The sequence below is a fragment of the Rhododendron vialii genome, chromosome 4a (assembly GCF_030253575.1).
Source record: "Rhododendron vialii isolate Sample 1 chromosome 4a, ASM3025357v1".
NCBI classification, from domain to species: Eukaryota; Viridiplantae; Streptophyta; class Magnoliopsida; order Ericales; family Ericaceae; genus Rhododendron; species Rhododendron vialii.
Window position 1 is genome coordinate 400743 of NC_080560.1, and position 22867 is coordinate 423609.

General features: G+C 38.8%; 3 protein-coding genes across 5 annotated transcripts; 2 read left to right on the top strand and 1 right to left on the bottom strand.

Annotated features, from left to right (window-relative positions):
• On the top strand, positions 1-3603 carry LOC131321841 (uncharacterized). The gene is made up of 5 exons (XM_058352805.1): positions 1-280; positions 466-615; positions 759-796; positions 971-1037; positions 3058-3603. The coding sequence occupies exons 1-5, from the start codon at positions 77-79 to the stop codon at positions 3454-3456; spliced, it is 858 nt and encodes a 285-aa protein (XP_058208788.1). The 5' UTR covers positions 1-76; the 3' UTR covers positions 3457-3603.
• Positions 3604-4610: 1007 nt separating this feature from the next.
• On the bottom strand, positions 4611-22557 carry LOC131321840 (zinc finger CCCH domain-containing protein 37). Of its 3 annotated transcripts, none has more exons than XM_058352804.1 (12): positions 22146-22557; positions 14525-14772; positions 10665-10724; positions 10493-10570; positions 10329-10391; positions 10017-10232; positions 9297-9334; positions 9130-9176; positions 8888-8991; positions 8025-8078; positions 7456-7599; positions 4611-5068 (listed from the first exon to the last, which is right to left on the bottom strand). In XM_058352804.1, exons 1-12 carry the CDS (start codon positions 22474-22476, stop codon positions 4892-4894), a joined length of 1560 nt encoding a protein of 519 aa, XP_058208787.1. In that variant the 5' UTR covers positions 22477-22557; the 3' UTR covers positions 4611-4891. The 3 variants fall into 3 exon arrangements, with proteins under 3 accessions (XP_058208787.1, XP_058208784.1, XP_058208785.1); XM_058352801.1 differs by having other exon boundaries at positions 8888-9018; XM_058352802.1 differs by having other exon boundaries at positions 8888-9018; positions 10665-10720; positions 14521-14772.
• Positions 18153-21618, top strand: LOC131321839 (uncharacterized). Its single transcript, XM_058352800.1, has 3 exons — positions 18153-20670; positions 20760-20878; positions 20969-21618. The coding sequence occupies exons 1-3, from the start codon at positions 18870-18872 to the stop codon at positions 21362-21364; spliced, it is 2316 nt and encodes a 771-aa protein (XP_058208783.1). The 5' UTR covers positions 18153-18869; the 3' UTR covers positions 21365-21618.
• Positions 22558-22867: the final 310 nt, after the last annotated feature.

Sequence of the window (22867 nt, forward strand, 5' to 3'; positions counted from 1 at the left end):
CAAAATTTATTTTGATAAGTAAACTCATTTCTTGGTTTTTGTTTTGTTGAGAGAGAGAGAGAGAAAGAGAGGGAACATGTTATTGCAAGGTTGGAGCTTTTCCAGTGGTGTACTGCTTTCTCGAAGCTCCTCTCACTCGACATACTATTGCGGGAATTTCATTTCTTACCCTCCCAAAACAACTTTTTTTTCTTCTTCTTCTTCAAAAGCAGCAACAACTGTACAAGTCGTATGTGCCAGTGCTGGAATTAATGAATTCGCAGAAATCGTCCACAACAAGGTGTGTTCACTCCACTCCACTCTACTCCACTATTGCTTATTACCTCTATCTGCCTCCCATCAGACCACATAGTATTTTGTCATTGTAAGCGCAGAAATAAATCTTAGGTTTTCCAAAAGATCCCCATCTTGCATTAGTAGTTATCCTCGCGACGGCATTAATTTTATCATTGTTTGTTTGTCTAGGTTCTGATTGCAGCAGCTGCGTCGGCAGCAATTGGGCAGCTGTCAAAGCCTTTCACTTCGACCTTCCTTTATGGAAACAGAAACACTAATAATTTCGACTTTGTTAAGGCTGCCTTTCAGGCTGGAGGCTTCCCTTCATCTCATTCCTCGGTATATTTTCACAATGCCCTTTTAACACCCACCCTTAATCCACTCTTCTGTAACCATTAAATTTGATATTTTTCCCCTCAAGTAGCTATCAGTGCTACATAAGATTCTTTTTATAGTTTATTATCCTTCTTCTGTTTTCACAGGCAGCTGTGGCCACCGCTATGTCTCTTGGCATTGAAAGGTTGGTAAAAAGGCCGTCTTTCCGTTGGCCCGGTACTCCTTGAGGCGGATTCTTTCCCATTGTGTATTTTATTATCATTGGAAACTGCAGTTTGATTGACGGTTTTGTATGTCCTTGTTGAATTTCTCGGGAAGATTAAAGATACATCATCTGATGTGGATCTTATGGTTGCAGAGGCTTCTCGGATGCCATTTTTGGTTTAGCAGTTGTTTATGCAAGCCTTGTCATGTATGACGCTCAGGTATTCTATGATTCTATCCCTTCTATAGAAGATCATAATACTATACATATCGAATAAGAAAGATATCGATATAGTGTATTGGTATTTGTTTCACTTTGGGGAAAAATATAATGAGGTTGGAGAGGTCTTGCGAAGAGCTCTAAGAGACGAAAATAAATGTAACCAAATATAGAATATAAATGAATTAAGTCCTCAACCTTGTTGCATGTCTTATGGATGATGTAATCAGGAAAATATTTGGTTTATTCAAGACAATATGGTTTTGGTTGATGAAATAAGAGGTTCAGTGAACTCTAAGCAAGAATATCGGACAGACACTTAGAGTCTACAGGTTCTAGGTGTAAGGATAAATTGCAGTGTATTGACGGTAATTATAACAGCACCAAAAATCAAAATCAAGATAAAATCACCAATGAATACATCAAGGGAAATCGGAAGTCGCACGCGTTGAAAATTGAATGAGATAAGGTTGTTTGAGGTGTTACGCTTGCTTGCAATATAGAGCTAGTTTCTAAGGGAGAGTCGTGTGATCCATCTTGATGATGCTAAAAGAACTTGAAGTGCCGAATAGGTTGAGTCAGTCAGGAATGACATGATCGCCTGGAACTTAATTGATATACAGAGCCAACTGGAGCAAAAAATATCAATGTAGCTTGACCCAAGTTACTGGGCACGTACCATTTATCTTGAGGGGTTGAACCCTCAACTTACCAAAGAATAATTTCTTTTATAGTCCGTTTCACCATTTGAATGTTTTGTGTTTTGTTTTCCTTCCTTCTCTGGATATTACTTAGGTAGAAGGCCCATGGCATCTCTTAGAGCATCTCCAACCTTGGCTTCAAATATAGGGATGTCAAAAAATTTTAAAAGCTTAATGTGGCAATTTGCATGTTAGATTTACCCACTCCAACCAATATGCCAAATTTCTTATTTAAGTATGTTTTCACTTTAATTTTAAGTTTTGAGGAGTAAATAATCAAAGACATTTGACATGAGAGGAGAGATGTCAAATAACACCTAAGCAATTGCCATTTTGGTTGGAGTTATCTAAATGCTAATTCACCCACTTGGCATGCCATTCCAAATTTTACATCCTTGGTTGGAGATGCTTTGACAACCCAAGACTATGTTTGGATACCAGTAATCATCGGTTAGGATCAGGAATTTGATTACCAGTAATCAAATTCCAATTTCTAGTAATTCAATACATGGAGTAATTCTATTCCAGTACTTGGATTAGTGCAATAATCTTATCTGGTAATCAGCATATTTGAAAATTTACTAGAGTCAAACGTTTCCTTTTTCATGGATTGAACCAGGGATCTAGGATTCCCATGGGGGATGAGAGGGATCAATTTCTACTTAGTTTGAGAATATGATTTCTGGTTGAATATGTCATCATTTCTGGTTGAATATGTCATCAACAATCAAATTCCTATTCCAGTCAGCTCCAAACGTAGAAATCATGAAAATGATCACATTCGCAATCCTCCTCAAGATTACAGTCATCCAAATGGTTTGTTAGTACGTGCAAATAGTGAACCTTTTGTGTATAGATTTTGGGGCCCCTTCGTGTGTGGTCGGCTGCCGTTGACTTAATCAAAGTTCTGCTCGAGATCTTACTATCAAATCGTATGCTACATTCAAGTACTCTGCTTCCTCATTTGGGTGGTAAGAGCAAGCTGAAATTTATACTGGTAGAGGCTATGTTAATCAATAAATAACTATCGAATTAGGGATCAAAAGTGCCACTCTATCATCCCTACAGTAATAGCAGTGAATCCACTACCTTTTGGGGACGTCTATGCTCCATATGCTCCATAGGATTAAACTGATGCTTGTTTTTTTTTTGGGCAAGTTAAAATCTTTTTGGGTAAGTAAACTGATGCTTGTTGAGTTGTTGCACCAGGAGACCAAAACACGTTGCTAGATATGCAACCCACTGTGGGATGAACAATTTTTTTTTTTTTTTTTTTGTGTTCAAATTTAAGTCTCTTTCAGTTGAATCTTGATTTTGCAGGGAGTGAGAAGGGAAGTGGGTATTCATGCAAAGGCACTAAACAGGGTGCTGGTCCAGAATTTTATTCCTTTGAAAGATGTTGATGATACGATAGATTCTAGACCTAGAATATCATTCTCCAAACGAGAAAACTTTGAGCCTATGTCCTTGGAGGAAGCAGATTCTTTTAGTTTGAAACATAGAAATGCTAAAATATTACTTGGATCGGAGAATAGAAAGGGTCAAATTGGTAGGCTGGGCTCATCTAGCCCATCATCTGATGCTGAAGGAGAAACAGAAAAAGTTAATAGTTGGGATGTGCCTGTCTTGAAAGAATCTGTTGGCCACAATGAGTTTGAAGTCATAGCAGGTGCCTTGTTGGGGTTATTTGTATGCTTGGTAGTCTATAACATCACCTGATTTCTTTTTGTTGTGATTAGCTTAAATTAGTGTAGCCAAAGCATTCAAGGACTAGCCATCTTTTTAGTTTGGCTTCATCAGTTATTATGTGTTGTAAAAACCGATGTATGTTACTTGCTAAGATGTGCTGTTTTCCTGACTTGAAAATGCATACGGTCTCTTTGCACCAAGTAGGGTGGAATGAAAATGCGGCGTGGATGGTGACTATCCATTGTTTAAACTGAGTTTTAAAGGGGGAATTTTTGAGGATGGAGTTCTACACCCACATACAACACAGCAGGAGTGGGAGCAGAGGTGGCAGGGATTGTGGCAGATTTTGAAAAGTGAGTACCAGTATCAACATTGCTTAAAACCTATTAACCGATAGAGGTGAATCCTAGGTGATTGCTTGCCATGGGAGATGTATAGAAGTGTGTACAAGCTACCTTTTCAGAGGTTACTAGAACTCATCTTGATGGAATTAGTCTAACTTTTTGAACAGGTAGAGATTATGTCTTGAGCCAGCCAAGCAATGGTTGAAGTATTGGATCGTCAACCAATCTTGGGACTATTACTAGCACAGCTGCACTGATTATTCTAGCATCTCCTGGAGCATCATCCTCCTTTTGAAGGCAAATCTGGAAAGCAACAAATAAAATAAATTTGAAGTTGAGGATGCCTATGGAAACTCTAGCCTTTGACAAGGACACTTCGCACAATCAAGTTTGAGGATAAATCAACGTTGATAATGGTGAAGGCATATATGTTTTCCATGTTACACTTCATGCATTCCACCAACTTAGGATTCTTTTGAGATTCAATGCCTCTCCACAAGCTAAAACGAATTCCCAACCTCCCCTTGATATCAAAGAGTAGATCCACTTGAACTACAATCAAATTCATCTTATCCTGCTTATGTTGCCGTAAATACAAAAGTGCTACATACACAATAATTTAAACAACACCAAATACAACCTCTCACATACATGGAAAGCACATGTATGTGAGAGGTTGTATTTGGTGGTGTTCCAAGCACTTTTGAATTCCAAATAGCCTCCCATGTATGTGAGAAGTTGTATTTGGAGTTCTGTTTGGATTGTTGTGTTCCTAGCATTTTTGAATTCCAAACAAAAGCTTGGAACCAAACTGCCAGCTACAATGCAACCCCATGCGAATATCAACAAATACTCCCAAGTCCCAATGACATGCATTATGCGTTACACTACACTATGGAACCATCAGCCAAAGTACTTTTTCTAAAGTTAAACCAAATAACGGCAACAAATTCAACAAGTAAATTGCAGGACACCCAAACATACAATAGCCATCTTAGTACTTGCTCATCAAAGAGATACAACAAAAGTTGGAGAGGAATCTGCGATGCGAAAATTAAATTACGAGGAAACTGTCACAAGGACACCACGGTGGAAAAGGCCCACAGATAGCTCCCAGCCATTCACTGCTGCTGTTCTTTAACGGTTTCATCCTCTTTTCCTTCCCCTCCAACAGATGTGGATGTAACTTGTGACGTTGCCATAGCCATGACCTCTCCTGGAGGCGGGTGATCAAATTTGCACGTTGCACCATACTTGCATGTGCCAGTCTTCATATAGTAAGGACAGTGAACCGCACCCTGTCAACAAGATCCATCCTAAGTAAAGGATCATAGGACCAACTATATTACATGCACATGAAGTTGCTCGTCAAACACGGAATCAGAGAGCAAAAAATTGAATCACCTAAGCAAGCGCCCAACTATGGGTACAGCATTTGGAGCACACCAAATCGTGTGCATCCCATTTCGGGGTGCCACACTAATGGTCGGAGCCGTTCAAGATTTTTAAAACATTATTTTAAGGGTCCCTCCAAAAAATCAGCTCATTCGAATATCGGTAAGGGCTTAATCAATTCGTTCACTTTTTGTCCTTACCAATATCTGAATGAGGAATTTTTTTACAAGAACTCTTAAACACATGTTTTAAACAAATTGAACGGCTCCAATCATTTGTGTGAGACCCCGAGGAGGTCCCACAAATATGGTGTAAAGTAGAACCAAATGGTGTACCATATTTTGTTGGTGCCAAAACTCCTTCCTAGATTTTAGCAAAAATACACCCTCAAACAAGTCAAAAGGCTCTGGTATGAAGGACATGATAAAGCCAACAAACGCACAAAGAGATGCACATAAATCTTGGTCCACGGGTGTGAATTTTGCACCAATGTACTCAAGATAAAAGTCATACATCCACACAAAATTGGAATACAACAGGAGCCAAAACCCATGGTTCCCCATAAAATGGAAACAACTGAAGAAGCTCTTCAAGATGTGAAGAAAACACTCCATGTTCCTTGAGCAATTCCCTCATAACAAAGAAGCAAGAAATACGAGCACTCAAAATTCCTGAAAATGATGCGCTTTAAGGCATATTTTCAGGACCCAGAAAACCTTTTCAATATTTTTACAAGGCTATGAGAAATTCAACTCCCCAGGAAAAAAATAACCAAGTTCAAACTAATCATACACTCACACTTGAGGGAAATTTCGTAAACTAAAGCCCCCCAATCTCTTTGCTTTTACCTTTGCTCCTGCTTATGCTTATCTCTATGCAAGTAAAAAAAGACCATAAAGCATTTACAACTTTAAACAGCAGTGCTAGTAAGTGAGGAGTTTCGCGTCATTGCCACAACTAAGTTGGGGACCTGGAACTACTAATCAGTATTAATTTAACTACAGGAGTAACAAATTGGCACAAAGCCCTATGGTTTCTTCTTCTTTTTTTTTCTTTTTTTCCACTTTTTTCAGAATTCTACCTTCTTTCTTTTATCAGCATGGCAATAGTTAATAGGTTAGTGTGAAAATGGAGTGGCAACTAAGTGATAGGAGCTTTGTGCTTGTTGCAGGTTATGCTCTTTTTTTTCCTGAATTCTACACTTACAACATAACTTATAAAATTGAAAAAAAATTGATGCAAAATGTCAAAAAGGAAACAAGTGTTTTGGTTTATGATAAATGCTAACTATCATCTAAAGTCTAAACAATAGAGCTTTAAGTCACAAGAATTTAAACTGTGTATGTAGCATTCTTAAACACATAATTGATTAATTGTGATCCACAAGGTTGAAAATGGAGGACAGAACAATTCTACATAGGTTGTCGAATATAAGCTCAGATTGGCACCAAGTTCAAGGGATTCCCAGCTACGGGGTACAATATGAACAATTTTCCACTCAAAGGATCCTTGATTCTTAATTTCACTCCCTGAAGTCCTCTTTATAAAAGCTTACACCAATAACAGGGACAGAACCACATTCAAAGCAACGACGCCTTTGATCCCAAAGCAAACCCTGAGGCTGACACAAACTAGTGAATTCACTTAGTCTACATCTAAGCTGCAGGATCCTCCAAATTCACCCAGAACTTGTTCCCGTGCTCCAAACTTAGAACCTCCTCGGAACCGTCCTCCCATAGAAAGAGCACGTTCCCACCTAGTATAGAGCCTCTCAAGTATATGAATCCCAAAAGAAATAAGAGAGGAGCTACTAAGTAGAAGAAGATATGAAGTACTGATAAGATACTAGGAAAACATTTTACTTCAACAAGATATTAGAAAACCATGTACTACTCAAGCACTTAATACAAACATAAGATTCACTTAGATTTTGGAAAAAAAAGCATTTGCAGTTACTCCCTTAGTTGCAGGGATTGCCTAAACGAGGAGCTTCTATGACTCCTTCCCACGCCCACTTCCTGCAACTAAGGTCTACATACCCATAGAAGACCTTTTCACAACTTTTAAGTGTTTCAGATCCCAGAGAGAAGAAAAGTAACTCCACTGTTTGCCATGAGTCCAAGACAAGACAGAAAGGTGTATGGCACACCCAGATGGCCAGGAAAGCAACAAACCACTTCGATGTCAATTCTTTTAATTTCTAACAGAGATTGATCGCACATATGAATGCAGGATACATGGTTATCTACTAAATTTTATTTTACCAAATACCAAACATATAGTGAATTACCTCTCTCCTAGGTAGGCCTGCGAGAGTGAGCTTAACGGTTTGTTGTTGGGATTCCACTGTTGACAGAGTGGGTGCTGACCGATCTATGGGGTGATGAAACTTGCACTTCTCCCCGAACTTGCACTCACCAGTTTTCATGTAGTACTACAATGACAAGATAAAAAATTCAAGAACAAAAAAGACTGGAGTAAATAAATGCATTGCTTTTTATTTCATGCTTGAAAACAGATAATTCTCAAAGTAACCCAAACTGGGTCATTACAGCAGAAAAACAACAAACACATTAAAACCTTGCTCCACAAAGAGTTAAATGTTATCTACTTAGCCAAAATCATCTCAGAGATGATTCAATAATTTGAGGATGATAAGGAAAAAATTGGGAGATACATGTTAAATCAAAACAGATTTCAGAACTCCTTCAGTAAATCCTCCTGATTCTAGTAAAATAGACGAGTAGGCTAACAGAAAATAATATTAGCAACCCACTGAAAGATGATGTGCCCAACAGCCCATGCCTTACATCAAAAGAATAATTTATGACTGCAACATGAAATTAAGAAGATGCGCACATCACATTCAATCTGCCCAGGGCGCTGGGGATAAATGGTTGGGGCCAGTCCGAGCTGCAGCAGGAAAACACACATATGTAAGTACTTAAGCTAAAAAAAATCCAGCATTTGCGCTTCACAATGACCATATGAAAACTGAAGGGGGAATGTGGATAAATAAAGTGGCATATTACCCAGGAAAATATGGTTATGCATTGTACGGTTGTACCAAGAGGCATAAATGCTTGTAGGAACAAATGTAACACTTTTCACGAACCCGTGGGGCAAACCAAATAATAGACAAGCACAAGATAAATTTCAATTCATGCTGAGAACGCAACTTCGTTTAAAACAACTCCAAGACGTTCACTACCACCAGAAAATGCTGACAACCAATAGTTATTTGGAATAAAAAAAAGAACACATTTCCAATAGATTCAATATCAAACCAAAGAACAGTTTCTTCTTGCTCTCATGCACATTAGGCACATCATGAGATGATGTGGCATCTGTTCAATTCAGCCTTCCATAGAGAATAACTATTGCATTTGTTAAATAGCGTGATATACATTGTTGAGCCCATTACCTAATAGCTTAAGCTTTTGGGACTACTGATAACTTAACACGGTATCAAAGCTCAGGCTGTGAGAGACTGAGAGGTCTTGGGTTCAAGTCTCTGTGTTTGCATTTGTTCTCCATTTGCATTCTGCTTCTCCCCTTCGTATTCTGTTTCTCTCTGTCTATGAAAATTTTGCATCTCCACACGCAAGATGGGGTTGCACGTGAGGGAAGGTGTTAGATAGGATGATATACGTTGTTGGCCCCATTTCCTAACAACTTAAGCTTTTGGGAATCCTAGTAACTTAACAGCAATCTCTGCTTACCGTTGTCTGAGTCAGCCTCGGGTCGATGGTTTGCAGAAAGGAGGCTGCTGGGTTAACTACTCCAATGCTCAAATGCGCTGCAGGAGAAGCCATTATGGCAGGGCCTATTGCAGCAGCAGGTGGATTAATAGCTGCACAAACTCAAAAGTGGGTAAATTTTAAACGAATGAAAATACTAAACAATACATTATCGGAAATTTTCTCATCATGCATCTAACTAGATGAACTTAGTGTATACTTACCATATCTTTCTGGATGATTGTAACGGCAAGTGACTCCGTACTTGCAACTGATGCGTAAAGAACGGACACAAAAAAAAAAAAAAAAAACCTATAAGACCCCTGCCTCAAGGGATAAAACAAAAGGGTACATAGATAGGTTCGTTCTGCATTGATAAGATGAAAGTCACCTGCCAGTTTTCAAGTAGAATGGACAATCCACCTCACCCTGTCATAGAAGAACCATATAAATGAGAAGGATAAGGCGATTGGTAGCTTCGTGTTAAGTTATTAAACAAAAGGGATATTGCCAAAGCAATAACAGAGAAAAAATGGCTAGTAACCCAATTTGACATCAATTTTCATGAAAAACTAAATTTGCTTTTCAGTTAGTTTACATCTCACATATCTTTAGTCTTTACAACTGGCAATCGATAAGCAGACACAATTTGAAAACAGATAAAGACAGTACATTTCCAAATAAAAAGGAAGATTTCCTTTTCATTTACTTAATTTAATTGTTAGTCTATTTAGTTCATTTCATTTTATAGTTGTAAAAGGCAAGCCTAGGTGCAAGGTGCATCAAGGCTCACTCTTGGTGCCTGGAGGAGGTCCAGGTGAGGCTTAGGGTAGAAGAATCTCAACTGTTACAGCAATTCTTTTCACTTTTTTCCTGTTCTTTTTCCCAAACTCTTCTAGCCCTTACCATCAACGATTGCCCAGGGTAGAAGAATCTGAACTTTATTTATGAGGATGCATAAATAATCCAAAGAAAGTTTTAGACTTTTATTTCACAGGCCATGATTGACCATGGATTACCTGAACTGTAATGTGCATGTGAAAATGGAAAACACAATGAAAGCAAAAAATAGTTTCATTTATTCAGTAACCATATTGGAGGTATAAATTACCAGCCTGACAGGAAGCCCTTTGGAATTCTGCAATAATGCCGGGGTAAAGAGTGGCTTCATGGGCTTCACCTCTCCAGTTGCTCCCTCATTACTAACAGCTGTGACAGCATGCCCATCACTACCATTATCTTCTGCAGCTGATGGTAATTGGATATCTTTCGGGTGGTGAAATTTGCAGGTAGCACCAAATTTACATTTTCCAGTCTTCACATAGAACTACATTCATGACAGTATGACACAGCAAACAGGATCAAGTAGACGTCTGCAAAAACAAATAGGTACTTCTTCCACCAGCAAAGCGAAATAGCATACCGCACAAGGGGGCTCAGATGGCCTCTCTGGTAAGACATTAATGCCAGCGCTCTCCTGAGCATCCTGCAGCCGAGTCAAGTAATAATGGATAAATTATATAGAAGCAAGACAAATAGAGCACAACCGCTTACAGGATTGGCATCCACCATGATAGAAGTACCTACCGAAGATAAAAGTATGTCTTTCGGATGGTTAAATTTGCATTTAACACCGAACTTGCATCTCTGAGTCTTCAGGAAGTACTGAGACACATCCAGGGTACAGTTGAGTAAAGAATACGTTTGCACTTTTCACTAAACAAACATGCAGAATAAAAGCATTTTGAAGCTTGCTTACAGGACAATCTGGCTCTCCTGGTCTCTCAGGAAGGCATTCACTAGTGGGAATAAGTGGTACCTGCATCCATCATGCACAAGTAACCCTAGTGTGTCAAAAAAGATTCAAATACTATGCAGAATCCGCATGCAGAAAACATACACAACAACTGGAAAATATAGACACAGATCATTAAGAGAGAGAAATTCTGAAGCCTCACAAGAAAAACACAGTGCATTCCAGCCAAACTAATATGCACTAAAGTACTCGCAGTTCAATATTCGAGATTAAACCACTTCTATGGTCCTGAACCACAGAACCCGAGTATCTAAAAGCCTGGCAGTTTTTGTTCATTTGAAGTGCTTGATGGAATGATTTCAAGAATTTGGAAACTGCACTTTAGTTCATTTTCATCAAAAAACTTTAATTAGTACACGCAAGAAATAGGCCAATTCAGCAGCTTTCTGTTCAACTTTGCATGGAGTAAAATTCTCACCAGTACAACTCCATCAGCAAAAAAAAGAAGGGATCAGTCCTCTGGGAAAAACCACTCCACATATGTCAATTGTTTCTAGTCTAGAATAATTAGTACCTAAGGCTAAGATAGGAAGTCAGTGGGGGTGAGTTCTTTTAAGTTTTAACAGTATTCAACATAGTTGCATTTCCAGTTACTAAACTTTGGGATAACTATGCCAGTGATAAAGTATGTAAGTTTGTAGCTTAAATTTTGAATACGAAATGAGGGCTCTACACCAAAATTGGCAACTCTGTCTTGGATCAGTCAAGTATGAATCATGACACTCTGATGATGTTAAAATGGAAATCGCAAAAGGGAGTACTGTCTAAATAAGTGTTCACTTGGGAGTTAAGCTCAAATATGTTATAAGATGGGGAGAACTCATATTAAGAAATGCTACCTAGTGCAGCCTAGCAACTTGCTAAAGTCTGTGACAGAGAAGTGAGGGCAGGCAATATGAATGTCAAAATGAATGAGTGGCATTACAAGCAAACATGAAGGAAGAGAAAATGAAGAAATGAGAAACTAGATAGACAACACAACTAAGAAAAGATCAGTGAAGATCGCAAGTCTTGGATAACATTCAATGCTTAGTTTGTTTCAAGTTAAGTTTAAGGTAGTGCCATTTAACACAATGATTTGGTGGTAAATTTTAACAAGCATCCTAATGGTTTAGGTTGTAAAGGTAGAGTAAAAGCTACCAATTTATAGGATAGAAAGAATGTAAAATAAACACCTAATACATAGAATAAAATACTAACGTAAAGTGAACTTGGACTAGATCAGCATGGTACTGGAATTACATCAGAAAGCCAATGGAACTCCTGTTTCATTCAGACATTGAATGATAGGGTAAGCACTTGGAGGCTGCTTCCAGGTTTAAGGGTGTATGAGTAGGGTGTGGCAGCAACACAATATTAAGACGACCGAGTCTAGCTCACAAAAAGCATTCAGCAGTGCGTAGATCAACACTCAAAAACATAAACATCTAAATAGTATATCTAAAAACTACATAAAACTTCACCCTCCGCACTTTGTACTCAGGTCAGGCCCACACCAAACAGTAGGGATTAAGACCCAGGTACTCAAGGGGAAAGGCTCCCATCATAACGCATCCCCCTCATTCACATTGCAACATATGATAGTTTCAATCATCTATGAAAATGCCCTTCTTTTCTGTTCGTTTGTTGTTGAAACTGGTAACTCTGTTTGTTTTTGGTGGATGCGTGGAAGGTTAGGTCTGTCTCTGGTCATCCCCGACCCATACCCCATCGCTTGGGGATTACATGGGTACCGTTATTGTTGTTATTGTGTAGTATTGTCCGATGGCCATGGCTATGGCGTTACTTTATGATGGAGGTTTTATGATTTGGCGCGCATGGAATGGGAAGTTATTATCTCTTGTTCTCAAACCTAGTGATTCATTTCAAGGGGTTTGGTCCAAACAGAAAAGTTCAACATTGGAAAAGTGCAATTTATTGGATGCTTAAGCGTAATTTAGTTGGGAAAAAATGTTGAAATTTTTAATAAGTTACTCCCTCCGTCCCAAAATGTTTGTCCGGTCCGCAAAACGGAGTCTTAAAAATAATATGATTTTTGCAAGAAAAATTCAAAAGTTTTTTAACAACTTACTAGATATCAATGACTTCTATTAATTTGTGAAAAAAGTTTGAATTTTTTCTTTAAAAAATTGCATTATTTTAAAGTTATCGTTTTGCGGACCGGACAAACAATTTGGGACGGAGGGAGTATAAGACATCAAGAGGGTACGAGATTTCTTCCTGGGTTTTGGTATCATCAACTTTTAAGGGAGCTCCTTTTGTTTAAGATAAATAGAGATAGCAGATTTGTAATGCTTTCTCTCTTTCCCTCGACAACTCCTATTCCACCTATGTATTGTACCTCAAAAAGACTTCATTGTTTCTCATGAATGATTCAATAGTATGCTTGTGTGTGTTAGTGTAAATTGCATTGTATCATTCAATATCAGACAAGAAACAGTTTAAAAAATTGGTTTAAAATCGTAATAGGCTGGTGCAGGACTTTTACCCATTAGCTAGGCTGACGTAGGACTTCTAAAAAAAAAAAAGTGTCACCCCACTCCAAGAAAAGTTTACTTCTCTGTTTATCCTCCACTCTATATCCCTGTATGCAACCCTCTACCCTATTTATAGCCTCCCAAATCACTCCCAGATCTAGGCCAAGACAGCCTGGGATGTCCATATTGCCCGTATATTCAAGTCAGTCACCATCAGTTTGTTACCAAATCTTCATCATCTTGAGGACATATATACAAGTTCAAAACTTCATTGTTGGACTAGTAAGACCTTGAAAGGGCTGATGTGAAGACTCAATACAATCACTAGACAGCAGGCACAAAAAAAACAACTCGAGGACTACCACCATGAGATGAAGTATAAAAGGGTAAACCCTCTACTTGCAAACTGATAGAAGAATACATAAATGAAGCTAGGCAATCACTGGAGAAAAATAAACCTTATGTAAGAAGAAATTCAGTCTTGATTCAATGGACAAGACCACGAGAAGGCTCAACGCAAATTTGAACATAATCTTAGCTAGCATAGCTTTATCACCAAGAAAAAACCAAATCGACAGATTGTTTGCCAACAAAAAATGAAGTTACGATGAGTTTGACTGGGTTCATCCCAAATGTCAATCCTTACATACAAACTGACATTACCAACAAATTACTCTGCCCGTTTTTGAAATGCATTTTCTCCTTCAATTTGAATAGTTATAGCAGAAAATTCAACTAAAGCATGACAAACAGCATAGATGTAGCTAAGTAAAGAAATATATTCACAAATATAAGAAGCCCTTGGGTGAAACCACCAAGACACTAGTTTGTTACATACAAGAAATGAAGATAAAATACAACTTTATAAACGACCAACACAGTACCAGAATCAGGTAACCCTACTAATTAACAATCACGATAAGGGAGGTAAAGATCACATAAGTGGTTTGTAACTATATTCCTCACTCACCCCGTACGAGCCTTGTAAGCTACTTTTCCTTCCATATCAGGGCATCATACAAACCAACCAAGTAGTTCTTAGTCCATCCAAGAAATTAGAAGACAAGTGAAGTCTTGTGTTCGAAAAAATCTTGGAAAATATAGGTATACTACAAGGGTATGTGAAGTTCTCACATGCAAAACTCTTTACACGTCTAGAAAAACAATTGTAGAAAGCTATTTACACATCCAATTAAACCATTCCAGCAACTAGAAGGTATAACTATTTACTATACTGTAATGCCGAATTTAAAAATAAATAGTAATGCGAATACGTAATTTGATAAGTTACCATTATAATACAGCACAACAGCAGTAAATAGTCACCTCTTTCCAATCTGGGATTCCACCTTCTGGAACCCAAATAGGATGGTCAAACTTGCAGCTATCTCCAAACTTACAGGTTCTTGTGAGCATATAATGAGAACAGTCCTTCTCTCCTGGCCTCTGTGGATAAATAGGCAAATTGCTTGTACTCTCAAATCTAGGGCGCTTGGCTAAAGGGTTGGAAGAAAACCAAGCATCACTCTGCCCAATCGCATTATGGGCGCCGAGAAGAGTCTGATGATAGAGCGCTATGATAGATAGTAGACACGTATAAACAAGAGAAAATATATGTTATTATATAAGTACTCTTTGGAGAAAATTACAAGAAACATATGAATACAGTACATAGTGCAACAAATATAATATACTATTTGTAGAACAGATATAACGCACCACAAGATTTCTAACCAACAATAGCTAAATTAACCTTCTAGGGTTGATGGAATATATGGAAATGATATACCCTCATATCCAACGCTGAGGAAATTTACCTACCAAACATAATACGCCTAGTAGAAATACGATCTTATAGAGAATATATTGATTTGGAAGGGGACGTGTTCGAGTATAAGATTGCTCGCATATGAAAGGTTGACATAGGGGCTCCTTGATGACCCCACACATTCAAAAGATGATAGGTATGCATTGTTTCTTAGCGACCGGAACTCTAAATATAAGACACGGACATTTTAAAGATCTGGACAATTAGTAATCATCCTTATAACCCACGGACATTTTAAAGATCTGGACAATAAGTAATCATCCTTATAAGCCACAGACTTTTTAAGGAACCAGCCCACAATAGTGCAACATTGTATGTACCTTACATTGAGGCATTGAAACAGCTTCACATTTCTAATGTTTCTGCGTATACAAGGGTAATACACCAAGAGGTTTAGCTACAGTATTGTCCATTCTATGCTTTGAAAGGTGTTAGATAGCTTGATATACATTGTTAGGCCCATTTCCTAACAGCTTAAGCTTTCGGGACTACTGGTAACTTAACATGGTATCAGACCTCAGGTTGCAAGAGGTCTTGGGGTTTTAGTCTCTCTGTTTGCATTTGTTCTCCGTTTGCATTTTGCTTCTCCCCTTCGTATTCTGTTTCGCTCTATCTATGAAAATTTGCATCTCCACACGCAAGACAGGGTTGCACGTGAGGGAGGGTGTCAGATAGCTTGATATACATTGTTGGGCCCATTTTCTAATAGCTTAAGCTTTTGGGATTACTGGTAACTTGACAAAAGGTTCAGATGAGTGCGGTCATGTTCAAGCCAAGAAGATTACTGGGAGCACCTTATCTTTTCTTGTCCTGTAGACAAGAGTTAGGTAGAGTACACCATGGAATGTTTACTGAATGCAGTAACCAGACAGTCGGACAGTATTGCAAAAATGTGGATCATTTTGTACACTGGAGTGCATGTATGGCCCTTCTGTTTTTGGCCTCTCTTTTGTATACGGGTGTCATTTCTTTAAAGCCCTCATTTTACTGAATATACAACTAACCAAGCAACTGTAGCCTTACTCACTGACATGCTAAGAGAACATAAAGAAAGATCATTCATATTGTAAAAATCATTACTTCTATGCTTCAAGTTCTTCCACAGGATGATACACTCTGTTCTAATCTTCAAGTGTAATGCAAAAGATAGATAAACAATCACAAGAAGATTGACTAAGATAACTGCCAGGGAAGACAGCTTTACAACATTGTTCCACCACAAAGGGTACCAGTGAGCCAGTCAACACCTGAATATATGGGTTACAATATCCCCCTCTTGTTCTTCATACAACATCCACCATTCAACTCATTCAATCGCCATGAGTAACCAAATATTGTGTGGAGGAATCAGGGGTATCAAAAGAAAATGAAAATACAGAACAATGCTCATTATAATAAAACCCACGAGTTCATAATTCTCTGAAAGAAAAGAGGGACATTGCTCTTTCATAAATTACAAATGACGAATGACAAAAGACAGAAGGGTTTGAACAGTAGCAGTCATAACGCACTAGAGAAAAATTTGGGACTTTGAAAGAGGACCTCATTTGTTTTTCAAGGACCAAATGAAAACTTGATCACTTTCATGTCCTCTAGGTTATCAATCCAGAAAGCATCAAGGGGAGATGAAATTCAATAAGATACGCTCCTAAAGCAGTTCATAAAGCTGCCAATTCAGAAGCCTCAAGTTGAGTCAGTTCTATCACGAACCAAAGCTAATTCTTCTCCTTTCTCTCCCTCCAAAGATTAATCTAAAATCAAACTTCTCTTACAACTGTCTTCGTAGCAATTTTCCTACTCTCTTACAAACGTTCACTATATACATAAGAACAAAATAAAAAAGAGAGCAGATGACAAATGAATTCCCTTCCATTGTAAGGTGAATTGTTCTAGCTGTGATGTTGCTCATTGTTCTAAAAATCGGCCTAGGCGGTGGTCTGCATCCTCGATTAAGGGCCTAGGTGCTGAATTAGGTGGCAAGACAATTAGTCAGCTGCTAGGTGACTAATTGACTTGGCGGCTGGGCAGGATTAACCGAAAAATTAAGAGGACTAGGTGGGATTAATGTGTGTGTGTGTGTGTGGAGGGGCGGGGGGGTGTTTAAATACGTAATGTTGCAAATTTAAGGAGTTCAATGTTGTAGTATTATACTGTTAGCATTTTAGTGTTGTTGTTGTGTAATAAATAGTTGTCGACTATACGGTATAAACGACTTAATCTAAACCTTGTCTTTTTTGCTCGTTGTTGATGCAATCGAACCAACAGTCCTCTCTCGTCTCTCGCTCTCTGTCGGCTCTGTTTGTATGCAGTCACTATTTTTTTTTCCATCTCTTTGTCGTGAAAATAAAGTGAAATTATGCATTTGTAGACTCTATGTCCTCTGTTTTGATGTTATTTAATGTTTTGTTCTACTTACTCAAAACTTGGGGAGGCAGGAGAAATTTTTTTAAAAATAAAAGAAAAGGATCAATCGGCTTAGGCACTAAAATGTGCCTGACCACCCAAGTAGCGTCTGACTTTAAGAACATTGAATTGTTGATAAGAGTCACCAACTTCAGTTTCCTATGTGTCTACTTCTTCTATAACTTTTGAACTTGTTCTCATTGATGTAACGGGACCAAGTCTTGTTCCTCATTTTTAAAAGGGTTCAGATACTATCTCTTCATGATATTTAATTTTACCAGATTTTCCTGGCTTCTTCCTCAACACCAAAAATAAGAGCTTAAGGACAAATTGACTCAATTCCAAGCTTTTGTTTCTAATCAAGTTAAAAGTCAAGTTAAGACTGTTAGATTACACAATCGCAGGGAGTTTGTTAACACTAATTTGTCTTCCTTGTTTCTCTTTGATGGCATTGTTAATCAAACTACTTGTCCACATAGCCCAGACTCAGAGCAAAATGGGACTGTTGAAAGGAAACATATTTGCCTCATTGAAACCACAATCACTTTACTTCGCCAGGCTTATCCCCCTTTGGAGTTTTGGTCAGAGGCTTTCCTAACATCAGTGTATTTGGCTAATACCAGTGTTCTAAAAGGCGGAATTAATCGCCGATTAATCGGAAACTTGCCATCTCCGATAAAATTAATGCCTAGTCGGCTGGATTTGGCGCTCGGGGCGTTAATCGGCGATTAATCGGTATGCGATTAGTAGGCGATTAATCGATTAATCGATTAAAAGGAGATTAATCGGTTAAAAGGCGATTAATCGGTTAAAAGGCAATTAAAAGGGGTCAAATCTGTATTTTTGGAAAATGAAGGGGGGTAACTGTAACTTATATCTTATACCCAGTTAAAAGGATTCAATTCCTTCGAATCCTGTTTAGGGCTTTGTTACCCAAACCCAGACTACCCAGTCTCGATCGATCTTGGACTTGGACTGAAGCCGCCGCCGCCTGCCTTCGCCGCCGCCGCCGCTGCCTGCTGCCATCGCCGTCGCCTTCCATCACCATCAGACTGCTGTAATTTCTCTCTCTCTCTCTCTCTCTCTCTCTCTCTCTCTCTCTCTCTCTCATCCTCGATCCCTCTCCCTCTCTCGTATGGTCTCTCTCTCTCTCACAGTTTCTCTCTCGCACTGCTGTAGCCTGTAACTCATTTTTATTTTGTAAGTCCATAGACTCCATACCAGCCGGCCAGTCTGGACAGTGGCCAAAGTGTTTTTTTTTTTTTTAAATCTTAGAACAAAGTGTTGTCAGTAGTGATGTTTGGTGTTAACAATTAACACAGTGTAAAATCTTAACTTATAATCATGTTAACAGTTAACAATTTCTTGACTTTCTTCTCTGTTTTTTTTTTGTTTTGTTTTTTTTTTTTTGTGTTACTGTGTAGACTATATTGATATCAAATGTCAATGGATCCCACTCATATTCCATCTTCAGAGGCCTCTAATTCTGAGCCAATATTGAAAAGAAATTCGGATGATGTTGGATGGGAGTATGGAGTTATTGTGGATGTTAAAAATAAGGACCGCCTAAGATGCATTTTGTGTGGGAATCAGTATACTGGAGGGGTTAGTAGGATGAAAAAACACATAGCTCAGGTTAAGGGAGATGTTGCCGCATGCACTAAGGCAAGCAAGGAAGATATATTAAAGTGTAGGAAGGCACTTGATGAGACGGCAGCTAAAAAGAAAGAGAAGAAGCAAGGAGGCATTAATCTTAGGGGGGAAGTTAATATAGTACATGAAGAAGGTGATGAATTTGAAGATGATGAAGTTGAGCATGTAGGTTCAAGGAAGAGGCCCCATGTTCTTGGTCCCCTAGATAGATATACAGAGATCAATCCTGGTTCTTCTGACACGACTACGAGTGGATTCAAGAAGGTAAAACGACCAAACATAAAAGATTCAATTTGGAAGAAGAGGAGTCATGAAGTGAATCAATACTTGGCTCGATGGGTGTACGAAGCCGGTATTCCATTTCATGCCATAGACAATGATAGTTTCAAACGTTTTGTTGAAGCGGTTGGCCAATTTGGACCGGGATACGAACCTCCAAGCCAATACCAACTAAGGGAGCCATTGTTGAAGGAGGAGGTGGATAGAACAAAAAAATTACTCAAGAGGCAAGAAGAAGAGTGGGCTTTGACAGGTTGTTCAATCATGACGGATGCTTGGACCGATCGAAAGAGGAGAAGCATTATGAACTTGTGCGTTAACTGTAAGCAAGGGACTTGTTTTCTTTCTTCGAAGGAAGATTCGGAGGCATCACACACGGGGGTGTATATCTTTGAATACGTTGACAAGTTCATTGAAGATATTGGGGCACAAAATGTAGTTCAAGTAGTCACGGATAATGCATCCAACAATATGGCAGCGGCAGATTTGCTAAAGATCAAGAGGCCTAACATATTTTGGACCTCATGCGGCACCCACACAATAAATCTCATGCTTGAAGGAATCGGTAAGCAATCCAAGTTTAAAGGAATTATTGATAAGGCCAAGGCGTTCACTATTTTTGTTTATGCTCATCATAATACATTGGCGATGATGAGAAAATATACGAAGAGGAGAGACATAGTGAGGCCGGGTGTTACTAGATTCGCGACAGCCTTCTTGACTTTGCAAAGCTTGATGGAAAAGAAACAAGAATTGCGGGCAATGTTTAGTAGTGACGCATGGGACAAGAGTAAATGGGCGAAGAGCCCAAAGGGGAAAACGGCATTTGCTACCGTGATGAGTACGGCATTTTGGAATGGTGTAACCTTATGCTTGAAAGTGTTTGGTCCGTTGGTTATGGTTCTTCGACTTGTTGACGGGGATCGGAAGCCCTCAATGGGATTCGTATATGGTGAGCTCAAAAACGCAAAAGAAGAGATCAAAGGGGCATACAAGCAAGTTGAGACTAACTACCGGCCAATACTAGATGTCATTGATGGGAAAGCCAAGGGTCGGTTAGATAGTGCATTGCATTTGACGGGTTACTTTTTGAATCCTTTTTACTTCTACAAAGATCATACCATTCAAGATGATCCTATCATTATGGATGGGGTTCTTACTTGTGTTGAAGCTTTCTTTCCCGATGATGTCAATGTTCAAGATGAAGTTATCAATAGAGAATTGTTGAAGTACAAGAACAAAGAAGGTGGATTTGGAAGACCATTAGCCACAATGGGATGTGCGACGAACAATGACTCTTATGATCCGGGTAAATAAGTAGTTACTTTCCTTAGTGTTTTTTTTTTTTGGCTAAGTTACTTAGTAATATATTTTTTTTGTGCTTTCTTTCATGACTAGTTGGATGGTGGTCTAACTATGGCAATCATACACCCAATTTGAAAAGAATGGCCACTCGAATTCTCTCTTTGACTTCAAGTTCATCGGGGTGTGAGAGAAATTGGAGCACTTTTGAGGGAGTAAATACATACACACTCTATCTCTTTCTTTATATATATATGCATCGGACAAGAATTATATTAACTTAGGATTTTTTCTTTTTTGTATAGATACATACAAAGAAAAGGAATAGACTAGATGCGACAAGGTTGAACAATCTAGTGTATGTCCAATTTAATGCCAGACTCATCAACAATAAAAGAAAGGGGAATGATGTATTACGTGCTAGTGAAGCAACACATGCGCAAGGATGGATTGTGGAAGGTGGTGATGTTGATGAAGAAGACCCGGTTTCGGGACTTACATGGGAGATGATCGGGGAAGCTACGGGAGCGGATGAAGTCCTCCAACATAGAAGAAGTACTAGAAATGTGGGAGTACGAGAGCTACATGAGGAAGATTTTTTGTCGGAAGATGATCCCGAAGAGGAGGTAGATGAGGATTTTGAGTTTGAGTCCGATGGAGACCAAGTTATGGATGGATATGGGGAAGAAGAGGATGAGTAAAGAGTAATTGGCTAGTAATTCCGTACTTGATTTTATTTGGTTTGTAATTGACTAGTAATTTCGTATTTGGTTTCCTTTGTTATGAAGTTGAACTATGAACATTAAACTTCTCATTGTATTGACTAGTTATTTTGTAGTACTTTACTACTTTTTCATAAGGGTTGTCATTGGGGTGTGTGTGTGTGTGTGTGTGTGTGTATATAAAACCGATTAATTGCTACAAGCCGATTAATCGGCGATTAAAAGGCCTTGAAGCTTGAAGGTGGTCGACCGAGCGACGAACGCCGAGCGATTTTTAGAACATTGGCTAATACAACTCTGAATTTTCAGGTTCTTTACACTTTATTGAACGACACAAGCCCAAATTGTATCATTCTCAAAACATTTCGTTGTGATTGCTCTCCTTGGCTAAAACTATATTTTCTCACAAACTTCATCCCAAATCCATTCCATGTCACATGGACCATGTGCCTTTATTCCTCTTCCTACAGTTCATTCCTCAACTACTCCAACTGAGCCTACTCGGAAGCTATTTGGATGAGGAATACCAGGCTCTAGCCCAACAAGGCACTTGGTCTCTTTAGGTGTATAAATACCAGTTGTAATTGAGCATTGTCACTATCGAACATAACACTGAAATTAGAATTACTTTCTTTACTGCGCAATGACAAAACTAGAGGTTGAAATAGCCAAATAGGCAGAAACCTACATGGCGATGCGAATATGAAAGAACAATCACAAAGGGAAGGGATGTACAAGAAACCCAGGAGGAGACACTTACATTCAGAAGACCTCTTGAATCCCGCACCAAGAGGGTCGGCAGCGGAGCCAATGTCAAGACCGGGCCATGACGCCTGCGAAACGCCAATGCCTCCTCCGTAACTCCTGCTTCCGATGTCCGCAGCGGAAAATCTGAGCGCATCGCTCTGGCTGAAGAGCATGGATGATCCTCTGTCTGAATAACTAGAAGGATCGGCACCCATGTACCGGGAAGAACCGAGGAAAGATGATTCGCCCGATAGGTAAGAATCGGCTATGGATCTTGAGGAATACAATCCCGCCGCTCCTCCACCGTAGCTGCTAGGGTTGTATCCGTGCAGCTGATTCGCCATTGAAACTCTCCACTGAAACCCTAACTAAGCGGCGTACGGATAGATATATGATTTGTTTCTTCCTACTCCGTATATATATAAGGGCTCTTCGCTCTTGTTCCCTTTAAACCTTATTCCGGCTAAAATAGGAAGAGATTATTAGGTGCTTCTGTCACCACTTTGGTAGACTTGGGCCCGTTCTGCTAATTTAAATAAATACTTATTTTTTAAATTAAATATAATGTATTATAAGAGTATCTTCACTCCTTATTCAAATTTGATTTTGACCCAAAACACCACTTTACTCCTTACTCAAATTCATACTACCAAATTTGAGTTTTACTTAGATTTCTCTCCAAATTTTTAGAACAAAATCCTTACTCAAATTTTGAAGGCTGTTTTTTCTCCCTCA